Source organism: Mytilus galloprovincialis, chromosome 3, assembly GCF_965363235.1.
Source record: "Mytilus galloprovincialis chromosome 3, xbMytGall1.hap1.1, whole genome shotgun sequence".
NCBI lineage: Eukaryota > Metazoa > Mollusca > Bivalvia > Mytilida > Mytilidae > Mytilus > Mytilus galloprovincialis.
The window spans coordinates 104,051,232-104,068,682 of NC_134840.1; the positions used below are offsets into that span (position 1 = coordinate 104,051,232).

General features: G+C 32.6%; 1 protein-coding gene and 1 long non-coding RNA gene across 2 annotated transcripts; one reads left to right on the forward strand and one right to left on the reverse strand.

The window, feature by feature from the left end:
* Window positions 1-4,918: 4,918 nt before the first annotated feature.
* Window positions 4,919-10,763, forward strand: LOC143069623 (tetratricopeptide repeat protein 9C-like). The gene is made up of 3 exons (XM_076244350.1): window positions 4,919-5,253; window positions 9,163-9,336; window positions 10,590-10,763. Exons 1-3 carry the CDS (start codon window positions 4,980-4,982, stop codon window positions 10,691-10,693), a joined length of 552 nt encoding a protein of 183 aa, XP_076100465.1. The 5' UTR covers window positions 4,919-4,979; the 3' UTR covers window positions 10,694-10,763.
* A 3,524-nt stretch (window positions 10,764-14,287) lies between these two features.
* On the reverse strand, window positions 14,288-15,959 carry LOC143066682 (uncharacterized). The gene is made up of 3 exons (XR_012975737.1): window positions 15,768-15,959; window positions 15,370-15,514; window positions 14,288-14,380 (listed from the first exon to the last, which is right to left on the reverse strand). It is a non-coding gene; the product is annotated as an uncharacterized LOC143066682 (long non-coding RNA).
* Window positions 15,960-17,451: the final 1,492 nt, after the last annotated feature.

Sequence of the window (17,451 nt, forward strand, 5' to 3'; positions counted from 1 at the left end):
AAAAGAAGCTCAGTGCTAAAGAAGCAGAAACACTAGCAGTTGATGACATAGTATTTACAAAACAAGATGTGAAAAAAGCAGCTAGAAATTCAGTTACAAAAAAATGGCAACGCAGATGGGAAAACAGTAATGCTGGACGTCATTATTTCAGATTTCATCCTGAAGTTAAAAATAAAGTAAAAAAAGATTTCCCGTCAAAAAGAATGTACAACATAATCAACAGTTTACGAACAGGTTATTTTAAATTAAATGCATACCACAAGTTATAATAAACCAGCACATCAACTCGGAAACAACAAACAGAAAATGTACAACACTACCTTTTTGAATGTGACCTGTATTCAGATGCCAGAGACAAATTATTCCATCAAATATATTTCATAACAGGAAAAATTCCAACAGATTTAGACAATTTATTAACAATCAATTTGCCAAATGCAGAAAGTATCAATCAACTATTAGCGGAGTACATAGAGGAAACAAACCGTTTTAGTGGATAATTTAATACAAATTTCTTTTAATTTTTAATATTTTTTAATTTTTCATGTCATTTCGATAACCTAATTAACCATTTTTTTTCTTTCTTTCACTTGATACATTTATATAAGTCTATAATATTTTTAAAGCGCCACCTACAATATCTAAGTACAAAAGAGAAACTACATTAGTGATAATAATTTTACAAGAGAGGATAATTCACAAGAGAGATTACTCTGTCATCACGACAAAGATTGAAGATTGAAGACAACCTACTAAATTTGCTGTAGAGTTTCAAAACAATTTATAAATGACAGAGACATATAATACAATTATTATATGTCTCTGTAAATGAGAACGTTTCGTTTGAATACTAGTTGTTAAGAAAACATTGTTTTTTCGTGAGATTTCATTCATATACATGTAGGTAAGCGCCTATGTAAGCTCTTTTCTCATCATCATACAGATAATGCATATGTATAAAACCTTTGCTTTTTGTGTGGTTATTTTTTGTGTGCATGTAGTGATTTTGTGATATGGATAGATACCCCATATCCTTTGGTTCTTTTTAATAATTTCTGAGAGTAAAAGCAAGCCTTCGCCAGTATAGAGTTATGGAATTCATAATCCGGCCTCCAACAAAAACTGGCCATTTCATTTTGTACATTTACAATCTATTATCAAATATCATTTTCTCTACTGAATCCAGTCCAATAATAAAAAGTAAAAGTTTTGTCAGCCCATATGACTCACTGTAACGTCTGTCACCCACTAGTTTACTGGCTTGCAATACATGTCTCTTCAGTTGGATACAGTTTTAACTTTTAATGACATTTCTGGTAACTGATTTTCTTTTGTTTTTAAAACAACACCAACAACAAGAAACAATTAATTATTTTACTTGCATCTTCAAAAAAATTATGTTCAAAGAATTTTAAAAGAATCAAAAAATGTACTTGAAAAAAATATGCTCCCCAAAGATGAATGAATGTATGTCACAACTGCATTATTTGATTTTAGGTTAAAAAAAATATTTGTGACAAACATACTTTCGTGTTGATTCGGTAATTTGTAATGTATTTTTGTTATTAAATGTTTACTACATTTGTGTTATATCTCGTTTTCCTAGTTTTGATTTGCCCAATGTGATATTTCAAGTATTTAGTATGAAAATACATTTTTTTTCTCGTATACTGTTAAAAACCAAAGACATATATACACATATATGGCTCAGGAAAAACACATTTATTTATTTTGTAAACAGTATTTCCGTACTCGCTGTAACCCTTACAGCAAACTTATTTTAATTGCCCGTGTACGTTTATTACGTTATTATATTTAATGGCATTTTGTTCAAGGTCATAATTGTCTTTCTGAATTTGTTTTACTTCTTCCTCCCCACCCCCACCCCGAGTTTTTTTTTTATTAATTGTAATTTTACGTTGTGTCATAGATCAAATGTGTTCGTTCAGTGTTAATTTGGTTTTGTTAATACGTGTTTTGATTGAGTTCGGCCATTTCAATTGATATTTTATAGTGTGTCTTTCTATGTTGTAAAATGTTTAAATCCGCCGCATTTTTTTTTCACAGGACTGGATCCAGCCATATTAAAAAGGGGGTTCCCAACCCAGGATAAAGGGGGATGTCCAACCATAGTTCCCCATGGATCAACCACTTTTGCAGCTGTCTTAAGGTGGTATGGGAGTCTAAAATAAAAATGATAGAATTTGTTTATACTTTGCCAAAATGTAGTATCTATTGATACATGTTCAAAAATATTATAAAAATGATAGGTCACCGTGCATTTTCTCAAGCTACAGGTTGTGACAAAATGAAAGATTTTGTATGGATTATACAGGAAAAAAACACAATTTTGTGAATAGAAACTAAACAAAATGATAGAATTGTTAAATACTTTATGAAAAGATAGCTTTCAGACAACGCTTTGAGAATATCAAAAGAAAAGATAGGGTCACCGTACGTTTTTCCCGGCTAAAAGACAAAATAGGAAAATTCCATGTATAGTCCTTCAGAAAATGCACTGTTTTAGAGTTATCTCCCCTTAAAATGCCAATTTGAAAATATTTAAAAACAACCAAAAATAATCAACACTTGTAACAATATTAATATTTATAAGTTATGTTCTTATAAATTGGTTCTTAAAAATGAAAATTCACATTAAATATCTGCATTCCCGCATCAAATTTTGCTAACTTGATAGAAAATACGGACCTTAGATTCTCTGTTTTTTACAATCCAAGATGGCGGATACACCCATACCACCTTAAGTCAGGAACTTGTTCGTTACAGTGGTTACCGTTTGTTGATGTGGTTCATAAGTATTTCTCGTTTCTCGTTTTTTATTGATTAGACTTTGGTTTTCCTGTTTGAATGGTTTTACACTTGTCTTTTTTTTAGTGTTAAGTGTGTGTTCAGTGTTTATTATGCTGTACTTTGACCTTTAATGGTTTACTTTTACAAATTGTGACTTGAATGGAGGGTTGTCACAGTCTCATTGTACACATGTACTCATACCACATTTTCTTGTATCTATTGGGTATTGAAACAACACAAGCTTTATTAAGAACTATGGCCAACAGTCTAGGTTTTCGTTTGTTCAAAATGTCATATTTGAATTGTTTTAATTGTATTGTTATAAGTTAGGTCGTTAGTTTTCACATCGTTTTCATATCGGTGTAGCTTTTATATATAATAATAAACTGTTTATTAAAGTGTCGCATATTGATTGCCATAAAACATATACTGACAATACGACATGGGTTTTTCTCATTACTAACCTATAATTGCTTATATCTACGTCAGTTTTACTCTTGTGTATAATTGTCTCAATGCCGCGCGCAATCAGCGTTTTTCGTTTACTTTAAAACAAAATTTTGTATACATGACTAATGTTTTTTTGCTAAACTGTAGTGTTTCGTAGACTGTCTGTTTGTTATCTGGTTATCTCCTAGTCCTTTCCATTAGAAGCTGATTGTCTTTCTATTTTCTATTATATTATATAGTTACCAGGATTATAATTTAGTACGCCAGACGCGCGTTTCGTCTACATAAGACTCATCAGTGACGCTCATATCAAAATATTTATAAAGACAAACAAGTAAAAAGTTGAAGAGCATAGAGAATCCAAAATTCCAAAAAGTTGTGCCAAATACGGCTAAGGTAATCTATGATATAGCGTACGGAGACCCCTTTTTTCTTTTGATATACAGAAAGCATATTATAAGAGCTATCTCACATTGTATTTCAAAATTCTACCAGTTAGATAACCTTCTATTCATATTGTGATGCTTTTTCTCGGTGTGATCTGAGACTACTACAACACAGTGACAATGTATGTTTTGTAGGTTATTGAATAATACACATTAAATTCCCACTGGTTGAAGGCATACATAAATCAACAAAATAATACAATACATCATAAAAAAACAATAAACAACAAAACATTATATGCATATGCATGCATCTAGCATGCAGTTGTTGAGTCAACCCTCCCGGTCAGTGACCATGACTTCAGTTTAACCTGAGACTATGTGTTATAGTAGTCTCAGGTTTAACGAATGTGAGTTCGTGGTCTAGTGGTTAAGACCGATGGCTACAGTGCTGAAGGTCCCGAGTTCGATTCTCACTCGGGGTGCTAAAAAATATCAGTACATCAGAAGGGTAATTTTCACCCTCTCACACACATCTCTGGTACCCAGACCGGAGTTTAAACTAGAATGGGTACTTTGGGGGCCTCGGTTGGTCAAAGTTGTCCCCTACTTTGACCTGGAGATCAATCTTCTGATATCTCTCTGGTTTGTCTGTTTCCACCGAGTGGCCCGGTGGTTCTCTCCGAGTACTTCGGCTTCCTCCACCATAATAACAGACTTCCCGGTGTCCTACACGCTCCCTTAGGTGGTGTTGGGTGGGGATTGTTCTGGTGGTGGGATAATATTGTAAAGGACACATCTCCATTAATCCTTAGGGAGTGTACATGGATCCGCTGTACCCTTGCAATCAATCAAGGGGTGCGTCTAGATTGGCGGAATCTCGAGTACATACATACATACATACATAATGGAGCAACATACTGCATAATTGACAGACCCGAAAGACATAAAACCAATTTATAAAAAAAATATCTATATTATTCAAAATTAAATTATTTAATAATATCTAATCAATTTTAAGCAAAATAAATACCTGGCATACAATTAATTATCATCAAGCATTGCGTTGTGTCTTTCGGTCCTATCAGTTGGTACATCGTTGTCCCTTTTATATCATTTATCTTTGCGGTAATATGATGTATTTGTATGTCCTTATAGTGAAACAATAAATAATGATATTGATATTGATAAAAGAAATTGGACTTACTCCCTTAATTCTAAAATAGTTGTATCAAACTATTATATACATTGATTTCCTTATTCACAAAAGTTTTAGATGACGACAACCAAAAACAAGATTGTTGTTTACCTGTTTACTTCCACACGTGAAAAATGGAAAGTTCTGAAAAACCTAAGCTCGTCAGCGACAAGGAAAAAATTGAAACAGCAGAACGATTTAAAAAGGAAGGCAATGAACAATATAAAGCAAAAAACTATAAAGTTGCCATTGGCAAATATCACAGAGCAATAATTCAACTGAAAGCCGTGGGTCAAAATAGGAATATAGGAAACCTAATGGGTCTGTCGGCAGATAGTACAGATATTCCAACAGAAGTTAAAGATAGAACAAATACATTGAAGGCAGATTGTTATAATAATTTAGCAGGTGAATTTTAATTATGCATAGCCTAGACTTAGTCCAAATAATTATGACGTCTTGAAAGGCTATTATATTTTTTTTCTTTGACGCCTTACATCGATGTAAGGTGTCAAAGAAAAAAATTATAATAGCCTTTCAAGACGTCATAATTATTTGGACTAAGCCTAGACTGTAATCTGGCAGTTGATTGACACTGAAATACTTAATTTCCAATTTGGTTTGGGGTTTAGGCTTCATGCATGTACAATGTTTTAAATATACATTTTTTGTACATGTAAAAATGAGGATGTGGTATGGGAATCCGGGTCCGTCCACCCTGATTCTGGTTCGCCCTAGTTTCTGTTCGCCCTAATACCTGTTCGCCTCAAGTCTGTTCGCCCTGATTTTATTTTTTAGTATAGTGTTGCGTGTGAAACAACTGAAGACTAAGTTGTTGTCTTGCTGCTACGAAGATAAGTTTCTGTGAATTCAAAGACAACAAAAAATATTTGACATAAAACAACTTTTGACTAAGTCTAAATTTAACTTTATTGATACATTTTAACAATATAAAAATATTCAGTAACAGTTATACAAGATCAATTCCTGTACATTGATCACTTGTCATTGATCAGTGTTTTTACCCATCCAAGCTGACTATTTTATTTGAGAAAAATGTTATTTTCATTATTAATCCATCAAGGACAATTCATATAACAATCAGTGATATCAAAGATTTCAAATGATACCTTATCAGCAATCAAAATTCAATCAACAGTAATTATAAAATAAAGTGTAACAATGCATCCAAGAACTTTATTTAATTAATATAAATTTGGCAAAAATTCTGTATTTAACTTTTAATAGATATACATATATTTCAATATATAAATAGATATATATATTTCGTTCGTTAATGTAATATATTCATATCATAAATGAATATAGGGCGAACGAACCCAGGGCGAACGGACTATCAGGGCGAACAAACTCAGTGCGAACGAACCTAGGGCGAACATGTAATCAGGGCGAACGATCCGGATACCATGGTATGGTTGTCTATGGGAGAAATTCCGCACTAATCATAGTTATCTTGTACCATTGCTAACCTGTACTAGGTTTTCTTGTCGCTTCTTGATGCTAAATTATTCTTGTCAATTTACAAAAAAAATGTATTGCCTTCAACAATTAAAAAACCCAAACCTTAATGTGTAATATAGTGTAAGGCAGGTGCTTATTATGGATGAGCTCCTAAAGGTTTGCTTATGCAGGGAATGAAAATTTTAGTTTATCATGAAGCATGCCAGCATAGTTTTTTGGCAGTCAGATTTATAAATTCACAGGAAATCATATGCTAATATACTGAGTGCCAATGAAAACGCAACACTTTTGTTTTCCCAAAATATCATATAATTTTTATTTTATTTTTATTAGAACTTTGTATAGTTGGTTGAAAATGACTTTTAAGACAACTTTCATCAACTTTACGGTTGAGTGATTTTTGGAACAAATGCGAAGTAAGGGTTATTTTGAACGAACATAAACCGAGTTCACCGCTTTTCAACATACGCACCATTTTCACGATTTTGTCATTTAAAGCTTGGCTAATGTCATGAATTTTCCCACCCTTATTGTTAGGAAACTGCAGAAAACATCTGCGTAAATGCCAGGACTTTCCGACAACCAGCGACATGCAGTTTTGGGCATGATCCAATAAAGCCTTTCACAGCATACAATTACGAGAAGACTGAAGTTGTAGCCTCTTCAATAACCCAAATCATCCACAAATTCAACCAACATGGATCATTTAATGATAAGCCACATCCCGGAGTACAAAAAGCAAGAAACGCTCAGCAAGACCAATACATTTGGTCTTTCACATATCCGATATCGACTATGATGGCTGTCCAAATGTCACGAGTGTTTAATGGTGGTCATGGTAGAACCTTTGGAGCAATTTCAGTAAAGCACCATTTGTGCAGAAATTGTTAAAGAGCACCACAGTCTTTCTTTAGTGACATCTAAACGGCCGTCTGGCGTAAATATCAAATTCTTTAGACCAAAAGTCATTCATTATGTACCTAAAACGTCAATGGTGGTTACACAGACATTTGGCACCCGCCTTGGCTAAAAGTCATGCTTTTCGCCGGATTTTGGTCCGATCGACCAAATTTTGCATCCGATTTGACATGTTTTAGACGATGAAAACCACCTCCAATATCATAAAGTCAAGTGGAATAACATTCCTCGGGATCACATTAAACGTCCAGGATGATCAATTCCACGGCGCTGTCGAGATTGCGCTGCACCACGGGGTTGTAACATTTTTCGTTAGGACTGTTAGTTGATGATTCGACATTGGATGTTTCGTGTACCTATTGCGCCCGAAAGATGACAATAAAACATTTTTGTTTGATATCGATCTATTGTTAAAATTGTTAATTTTCAAGAACAATTTATGTTGAGAGATTATCATTTCTTATATAAATCTTATTTTTGAAAAACCAAGTGTTGCGTTTTCATTGGCACTCAGTATATTTATAATCTAGTAAAAAAATTGCAGGAAATCTCATACTCCTAAATTTAATGTTGATATAACAAAAATCCTCGACCCTAAAGATTGATGTTTTAATTCCACCATGTTGTTGATGTTCTTTGTGATACACTACTGGTTCATTATCTATAGACCCTTCTGTTACATCTACATGTACAATGTATGTATGCTCTCTTTGAAAGGAAAATAATTCAAAATCAGATATTGAATATATTTGCTGAACATTGAATGAGATTGGATAAATTATTGGGATTTCTTGAAATTCTGTATAATATACTGTATACCATTGTATACAAATAGTGATTTCAAAATTTAAAATGAGAGATTTCATTTATCATATTTATGCAACATCTTTCCCATCTCACAAAACATTGCAAAACTGTATAATCTTACAATCTAAGATCCAGGCATGACAAAATGTGGTACAATTCTGTTCAATCAACCCTATTGTCTAATATAACCCTTTCCTCCATAATGACGCTTTTTGACGCCACCCCCTTTACTCCATAATAACGCCTTTTGACACCTGTGTAGTACCTCATTTGAAACGCATTGACTACAAAATGTCTGCACTAGACTTAAAAAAAATTGTATCCCATATGAAAAGGATATTCATGAGAATATCTGACTTGAATTTCATTGATGAAATGTTCGTTTTCACAATGCATTAATACTTTAAACCTGATGATTTTTTTTTATTGAAAAAATCCTATGCGAATCAAGTATGTAAAAAAAAAAATCCATGGAGGAAAGGGTTAAACTAAAAACAAATACAACAGATACATGTATTTACCAACAACAATTGAATAACAGGTCAAAATATCACAGGACTAATCAATAAAATGATAATTTTAAGGGAGCTACCATTTGATTTTTATGGGGGGGGGCTAGGATGAAATTTGAAAAAAATAGGCAGGACAGGAGTTTTGAGTAAAAAAAAAAAGGCAGGATGAGACACTTGCAATAAAAAAAAAGTCAGGATGACAATTTACCGGTATGTAAAAAAAAGTCAGGATAAACTAAAAAAAAAAAAGCAGGACCGAATAGAGTGAAAAATAAAAAGGCAGGACAGAGATTACAACTAAAAAAAAATGCAGGACAAAATTTTTCATCCTAGCCCCCCCATAAAAATCAAATGGTAGCTCCCTAACCTTGTAAATATACATCATAATGGATTGCTGAATAGACTTGCAATCAATCCATCAAACTAGTACTAGTCTGCAGACCAATTTTTCAATATTTTTTTCTAATGTGTCTAAACATAGTTTTGCAAAACTTAATAGTTCTAATAAAATTTTACTTAGTATTGAGCATTAGAGTAGTGGTTCACAATGCAGATTATTTAACTTTTATTCTTATTCAATAAAATGCATATTTTTCAGCTTGCATGTTACAACAAGAAGAACCAAACTATGGGAAGATAGTAGAACATTGTAACAATGTATTAGAGGCCTCCAAGGGAAACGTGAAAGCTTTGTATAGAAAAGGTGTGGCTTGTTATCATTTGAAGAATTATGAAGAAGCTTTAGAATATTTACAGCAATCAAAACAAAATGGTACGTTGATTATTTGTATCAATTTGTCATTGAAATGAGAATTTGTAGTATTGAGATCATAATGCTCATGTCAAACTAATTAATATATTTTACTGAAAGGCATTTCAAAATTATAAAAGTGGTACTGGTCTTATTTGGTAGAAAATATAAATAAAGATTTTTTAAGAAGATGTGATAGATATAGAAAGATGGGATATAAGTGCCAATCAGACAACTCTCCATCCAAGTCACAATTTTGAAAAGTAATTCAAGTAAACCATTATAGGTCAAGGTATGGTCTTCAGCATGGAGCCTTGGCTCACATCGAACACAAGCTATAAAGGGCCCCAAAAAATTACTAGTGTAAAATCATTCAAACAGGAAACCAACGGTCTAATTAATCTAAAATTTCTAAATAAAAAAAAAAACGATCAACAAGAAACACTTATGAACCACTTGTGGTATGATTGCCAATAAAACTATTGATTGCCAATAAAACTACTCTTCACAACAGACCAAATTTAAATGACACAAAAATCATTTGGTAGAAAGCTATTTTGCTCAACTGGCCAAAAGGACCTGTCATCCTGAGCTTTTGCCTTTACTTGGCGTCATTTTCCAGAATCCTTAACCAACATTTTTTACAAGAATCTTCTTTGTAACTCCTGGACCAAAATGAACCAATCCTGACCACAATCATCCTTGTGATGTCTTTTTTAAAATGTGTCTACTTCATGTATATTGATCTTCCAACCAACAAGGGAGCTAAGGCTTTAAATATCACAAAGGTGTAAAACATAAGTAATGTGTATATTATCTTGTAAAGCATTACAGTTCTAAAGAGAAAATCCTATTTTTCAAAAATGAAGGTGATGATGAAGTTTTCTTTTTTCTTTTGGGCATAGTTTTTAAGGCTTTTTATTGGAAGTTATGTAATAAAAGTTATTTACAAAGTTTGTTAATGTGTAAATTCAGCCTTTTCACTTACAAATTTACATAGATAAAAAAAAAAGAGAATGTGGTATGATTGCCAATGAGACAACTCTCCACAAGAGACCAAAATGACACAAAAATTAACAACTATAGGTCACCGTACAGCCTTCAACAATGAGCAAAGCCCAAACCGCATAGTCAGCTATAAAAGGCTCCAAAATGACAATGTAAAACAATTCATTTATAGCTGATTGTTTTTTTAACATGTTTATTCGCTTTTTTTTTCTGATACATTAAACAAAAGGTATTTATTAACATGAAATAACAATTTTATTTTACAGATACATTAACAAGAAAATATTTGACATTATGTAAAGAAGGAATAGCTAAACAAGAACAAGAACTAAGGACTGCTTATAAAAAAATGTTTACACAACCAACTTGACTAGAAAATGGAGGATAGATCTCATTACAGCAATTTATTATTTATTTCATAAATTACTTTTGTACATTTATGTTTTGTTCATTTTTATGGCCCCGCAACGAAGTTGTCAGTGCCATATAGTTTTCCCTTGTCCGTCATTCCGTAACTCCGTCATTCCGTCATTCTGCAACAAACCATTATACAGAGTTTTTTTCTAAATGCCTTCAGATGTTGGGCTGATTTTTGGTATGCTAGTTAACCATGATGAGTTACAGATCAAGTTTAAGTTTCGTTACGCTTCACTAATTTTTGCAGAAATTACTGGCTTTGGACTTTGAGAAATTGTTGAAAATCACAGTTATACAAAAACAAAATTCTAAACGCCTTCAGATATTGGGCTGATTTTGGTATGTGAGTTAACCATGATGAGTTACAGATCAAGTTTAAATTTCGTTCCGCTCCACTAATTTTACCGAAATTACGGGATTTGGACTTTGATAAATTATTGAAAATCACAGTTATACGGATTTTTTCTCTATTCCCCTCCAGATTTTGAGCTGATTTATGATATGTGATTTTGAGCTGATTTATGATATGTGAGACTACCATCATGTTTGTGTCCACATGTGTTTATATTGAAATTGCAGATTTTTCAACTTTTTGGGACGGGGCCATTTGTGTCGCTTTGACACATCTAGTCAATTATGCAGCACCAATAGGTCTCTGGGCATTTAGTGTTGTACAAGTCCATCCTTCTTAAATGTGTCTATATTAGTTTGGTAATGCCTGAAGATATGTAGTTTTTATCGACAAATTAGGAGGTTAAGACTATTAGAGCATTTATAGACCATAATGCAGAGTGACAAATTGCATATTTTAAGAGGAAAGCATGCCTTGACTTGCTTAGCATACTCCCACTTGTAATTCAATAGATGTCCACCAGATATTAAAGCTCATACACATTCATGTTTTCTTTGGTAGAGAAGGAGTTAATATTGGTATAATTTCTAAGCTAACGACTATGTTTAATGCATCCAATCCAACTTAAAATACAGGATTCTGTGAAGTCATATCATGACTTACTTCTAGAAATTGATGCCAAAAAGGTTATTTGAGAACAAAATTTAGGATAAAAGCCATTAAAAGGGATGATGGCAGCTCCCCAGTTGTAAACTTTCCATTTATATGTAGTAACATTCCAGTAGGGTCTGCCAATGGAGTATATATCTCCCAGTTTTAAATATGATATTTTAGAGCCTGTATCCTATCAAGATCTTCTTGATACAGGGTCACTGCTTACAAGGAAGGTATAGAAAGAATTTCAAGGGGTAAAACTGAAGTCATCCCTTCAAAAGTCTTATGGAGGCATCATGAATTTGTTAACCATTATGAAATATTATATATGACCATCAATATGTTTCAATTGTGGTACATATGTACCCACGATACAGTTCTCTTTCTTAATTGTGACATCCTCCGGTGAGACTTGACACACTGTCAATATTTGTACTTGCACTAACATCACAATCTGAAGCTGAACCTGATAACCCTTCCGAAGTACACGAGTTCATAGAAATAAGATGTGGTATGAATGCTAATGAGACAACTCTCCATCTTATTCACAATGTGTAAAAAGGAAACAATTATAGGTCAAAGTACGCCCTTCAACACAGAGTCTTGGTTCACACTGATCAACAAGTACAAAAGGCTCGGCCCCAAAATGGCTTGTGTAAAACAATTCAAACAGGAAAACTAACGGTATAATCTATATAAAAAACAAGAAACACTTTTGCACCATATCAACAACCACTGAACATCAGCCTCCTGACTAAGGACAGTTGCATACAAATGCAGTGGGTTTCAATGTTTTAAAAAACACCAACCTTCACCCTAACCTGAAACTGTAGTGTAACATTACAACATAAAAAGACACATTATAAAATATCAATTGAACATCTGGTTTATTGTATTTGCCATGGCATTATCAGTTTTTCTTTGACTTTTGAGTTTTGGATATTCTCTTGATATCTTCAACCTCTTTTTTGTAGATTCAAAATTCTTGCAAATATCATTCATGTTACAAACACAGCTTGTATTGCTCTTCACTACAACATTTGGAGACAATTTCATCATAATGGTTTCATTAAATTACTAAAGTTGATGTAAGAAATCATTGTTGAACACTGTATTGATATTGACCTGTACTTTTCAACATCATAGACTTTTCATAGTCCTTTGATCTTGAATGAATAGTTGTTGAATATGAGAATTTCGGATTAAGCAATTTTTCTTGTTTTTTTTTTTTTTAGGAATTTAGGATGACACTCACTACTACCCCTCCTCAGTGATCATCAGGGGTCGAATTTAAGCTTTTTTGTGTACTGGCCAGCCGGACCAGTGGACTGAAAAATCTACTGGTCCTGCAAAAATGACATTCATTTGACGAACACTAATATAAATGATAGATTTTTACTCTTATTTTTATGCTTTCTTTTACATATGTTAGACAAGAAAAAGAGAGAGTCTCGATCCTGATTTTGGTAAAGGTTTTGATAATCTCAATGATTTCCTTTATCAAAATCAGGATCAAGGACAGAAAAAATGTCAACATTGTCTTCCACATCATCACAATCCTCACGACGATCATAGGGTGCCTATTCAATAGCCGGGACAAATTTTTCACATGTTATATAAATCACTACATTGCGATCGACTATATAATTTAACTATTCGCGATTTTTCCTCAGGATTTTCGATATTTACGTTTCCTTTTGTCAATTTCATAAACTTTATTCCGATCTTCTTCTTGAATGACACTTATTTATTTTTTTGTTCGGCGGTCCTTCCGAAATTTTCCACATTTTGGGTTGTTGTGAAGGACGCTCGCCCGAGATATTAATTAACTTGATCAATTATAATTCTTTAGTTAGTACCCCCAGTACCTCGTAATTGATTTCGCAGGTAAATTTGTTTGCAAACAAACCGATATTGCCATGCAATCAGTGAGTTTTATCGACAAATTTCTACTGGTCCGCCGGACCACCAGCTGACAAAATCTACTGGTCTCGGACCAGCGCCAATTTCGACCCCTGGTGATCATACCAAAAAATAACAAGAATGTGTCTCCAGTACACGGATACCCCACTCGCACTATCATTTTCTATGTTCAGTGGACCGTGAAATTGGGGTTAAAACTCTTATTTGGCATTAAAATTAGAAAGATTATATCATAAGGAACATGTGTACTAAGTTTCAAGTTGATTGGACTTCAACTTCATCAAAAACTACCTTGACCAAAAACTTTAACCTGAAGCAGGACGAACAGACAGACGAACGGACATACAGACCAGAAACATAATGCCCCTCTACTATCGTAGGTGGGGCATAATAATATTTATCGAATGATTTGAAGAAAAATATATACACATTTAAATACCTTTTTTAATTTTTCATAATGTCTTATTTGCAGCACATTTTTATCAAATGAGCATGTGTGAACTTTTAAATGATTGCAAAATTTACTTTTATGCATATTAGATATAAATTTGCACAGCATAGCTGTGAGAAGGCTAAACGGACACAAGGCTGACAAAAGCAATAATTCTCAAGTTGTTTATTATATTTATTTCAAAATGATTATGTTGACTATAGTTTTCCCAATATTAAGGCAGACATCATATTCCTGAAGTATAATGGAAAGACTTCGCTCTACAAAACACAAATGTAGAGAACATTAGCAAAACATAAATAAAATGATATCACATGTATTGTGGTCTGAGCAAACATAAACATTTACAATCATCCAGTTGTTTAGATCTGATTTAGAGATTTTCTTAACATGCAGTGGAAAGTGTTCATGCATAATTGGAACAAGTTTAGAACGAAAGATAAAGTAACATGAACAAAAGTGCCAAAATTTTGAAAAGGATGTCGAAGTATTGTACTATTTATATTGTCACTCTCTTGATTCACTTTCACTATAAATAAGGATTCAGATACTGGATTCCTGATTTATTAATTTTTTACCTATTTACTAACATGAGCAACATGATGGGTGATGCATGTGGCGCATGATCTGCTTACCCTTCCAGAGTACCTGAGACCCCCAAGTTTTTGGTTGGGGTTATTGTTGCTCAGTCTTTAGTTTTCTATGTTCTGTTTTGTGTTCTATTATTTGTTTGTCTGTTTTTTTTTTCTTTTTAGTTTATTTTTAACTTGTGAGTTTGAATGTCCTTCTGGTAACTTTCGCCTTTCTTTTAGAACATTTTTCTCTATTCTACTTTTATTTTACATATTTTTCAATCTTAATATTTAAACACCTATTCTCCACATTTTTTATCATTATTCTTTATCCTGTGCAACCTATTTAGACCATCATAAATTACTATGAAATGAATGCTTCTGACAAGCAATAAATTATATTTTAAATGAATGAGTGTCAAGACACTGGGTTATATATTGTATGATGTCCTTTCACCAGCAACATCTTATTCACATGATTAAAACAAGTGAAGCAGGTAAAACTGACACTTCTGAAGCAACAGAGTTTTTTGTAGGTTTTTGAAATGCTTAATCTTATATTATCTGTGTAGTTTTTTTTTTGTTTTTGTTTGTAGTTACTTTTGTTCCCCTTTAAGTGACATTGAATTAGAAATGTTTGTTAAATGATGAAAAAAGCTTCTTCATTTCAATATTACCTTTAATGTATTGTGTAAACTATTTCTGAGGTTATCTGATTCTTTTTCCATTGATGTAGGACAAATGAAATCAGCTGATATTATACAAGTCCTGCCACCTTCTCTAAAATAATGCTGTCTGTTAATTGGTTTATTACCCTTTTACCTAGGTATAGAAATAATAATAATATAATATTAATTGAATGTCCCAATCAAATGGTTTAGGTAACTAGATAGCTTTCAAGTTTATGATTTGTTTAAGAAGAAAGGTGATCAAAGGTTGTATTGCAAAATACATTTTCAAGATTGTCTTTAAAATCTATCAAAACTATTCCTTAATGTCTGCCTTTTGGCTATGATTGTTTTTTTTAAGACTGATCCTCGGTCATCAACATAAAGGAAATACATTTGTAATATACCTGTTTTAAAGTCATCCACAGTTGATATAAGAATGTGTAAATCAGCAACAACAGTGCCTCCATCTATCTCAGGAAATGATGTTTTATTTTCAATATGTTTCTGTAATATGAGCTGGAAAATATAACTATAATCAATTACTTAAAGAAACACAGGCTAAAATTGTTGTATGATGGAATTTTTTCAACATTGTGCAGACTAAACCTTTTCATCAATATTTTCTCAAATCTTAACAATCAAAAAGTTTCTCAGCGTTTACCATGCTTAGTACCGTTAGATTTGATTTATTAGAAAGAGATGTGTTCTTTTAATGTGATGTCAAAAATTTTGACCAATGAAGAAGTGAGATCAAATGAACCACACTTGACTAAATAAAAATAATCAACAGGTCAGGAAAAGGAAAAAACGGCTAAGAAATAGATTAAAAAAGGTTATGGAACAATTAAGATGTCCACTTTGTAAGAAAAAAAACCGACATTGTAAGTATTATAGACAAGTGGCATACTAGGTGCAGCTTTGCCTATGGTAAAGAAAAATTAATGGCAGAACCAAGTTTTCAAATAAAAACAAGAATGTGTCCCATGTACATGGATGCCCCATCCGCACTATCATTTTCTATGTTCAGTGGACAGTGAAAATGGGATAAAATCTCTAGTTTGGCATTAAAATTAGAAAGATTATATCATAGGGAACATGTTTACCTAGTTTGAGGTTGATTGGACTTCCACTTCATCAAAAAATACCTCGATCAAAAACTTTATCCTGAAGCTGGACAGACAAACGAAAGGACACACAGACCAGAAAACATAACGCCCATAAATGGGGCACAAAAAGTCTGAAGAAACCAACATTTTACAATAGCATTATCGTCATTTAAAAGATTCAACATCAAGTAATACATTCTTATAATAAGATGATTTGTTAGACAGATCATTGCAATAACTTTCAAGAATAGAATCTGAATTAAGACATTTTCTATGACTGTACCTTTAGTGTACTATATATACATTAGAATGTGTTATGATTTTCTCGGCGAAGAAATTATTTCCAATGTAGTCTTTGATGAAGTTAAATTTTAATCAACTTGAAACTTAGTACACATGTTCCCTATAATATAATCTTTCAAGTTTTAAAGCAAAATTAGAGTTTTGACCCTAATTTCACGGTCCACTCAACATAGAAAATAATAATATCTATCTTTATTGCAAAATTACACCCATAAGGGTCAAGCAATACAAACTAACATTTATACATTTTAAACACAATGCAATACAATAAAATACAATACAATATAATAGAACATATTTTAAGAGATCAAATTATAAATTGATGTATAAAACACAATCATGAGCTTGTCTGACATGGGTCTGACCCCCTCAGTTCTAAAGACTGCTTAATGAAGACTCCAATATGACAAACAAATTCAGGGATGGGGTTTAGAATGTTTTTTAGTTTATTAAATGTATCAAGATGTTGAAATAATGGTACATATTCTTTAAGATAAGCAAAATGATTAGAACGCAATGATATGTTAATGTCACAATACAAACAGAAATGAAATTCGTCATCTAGGACTCCACATTTTTTACATAATCTTTGTGCTCATGGAATGTTTTTGTACCTTCCCAATTCAATGCCTAGAGAATGGTCACTCAGTCTAAATTTTGAAAGTTACTGTCTATGTAT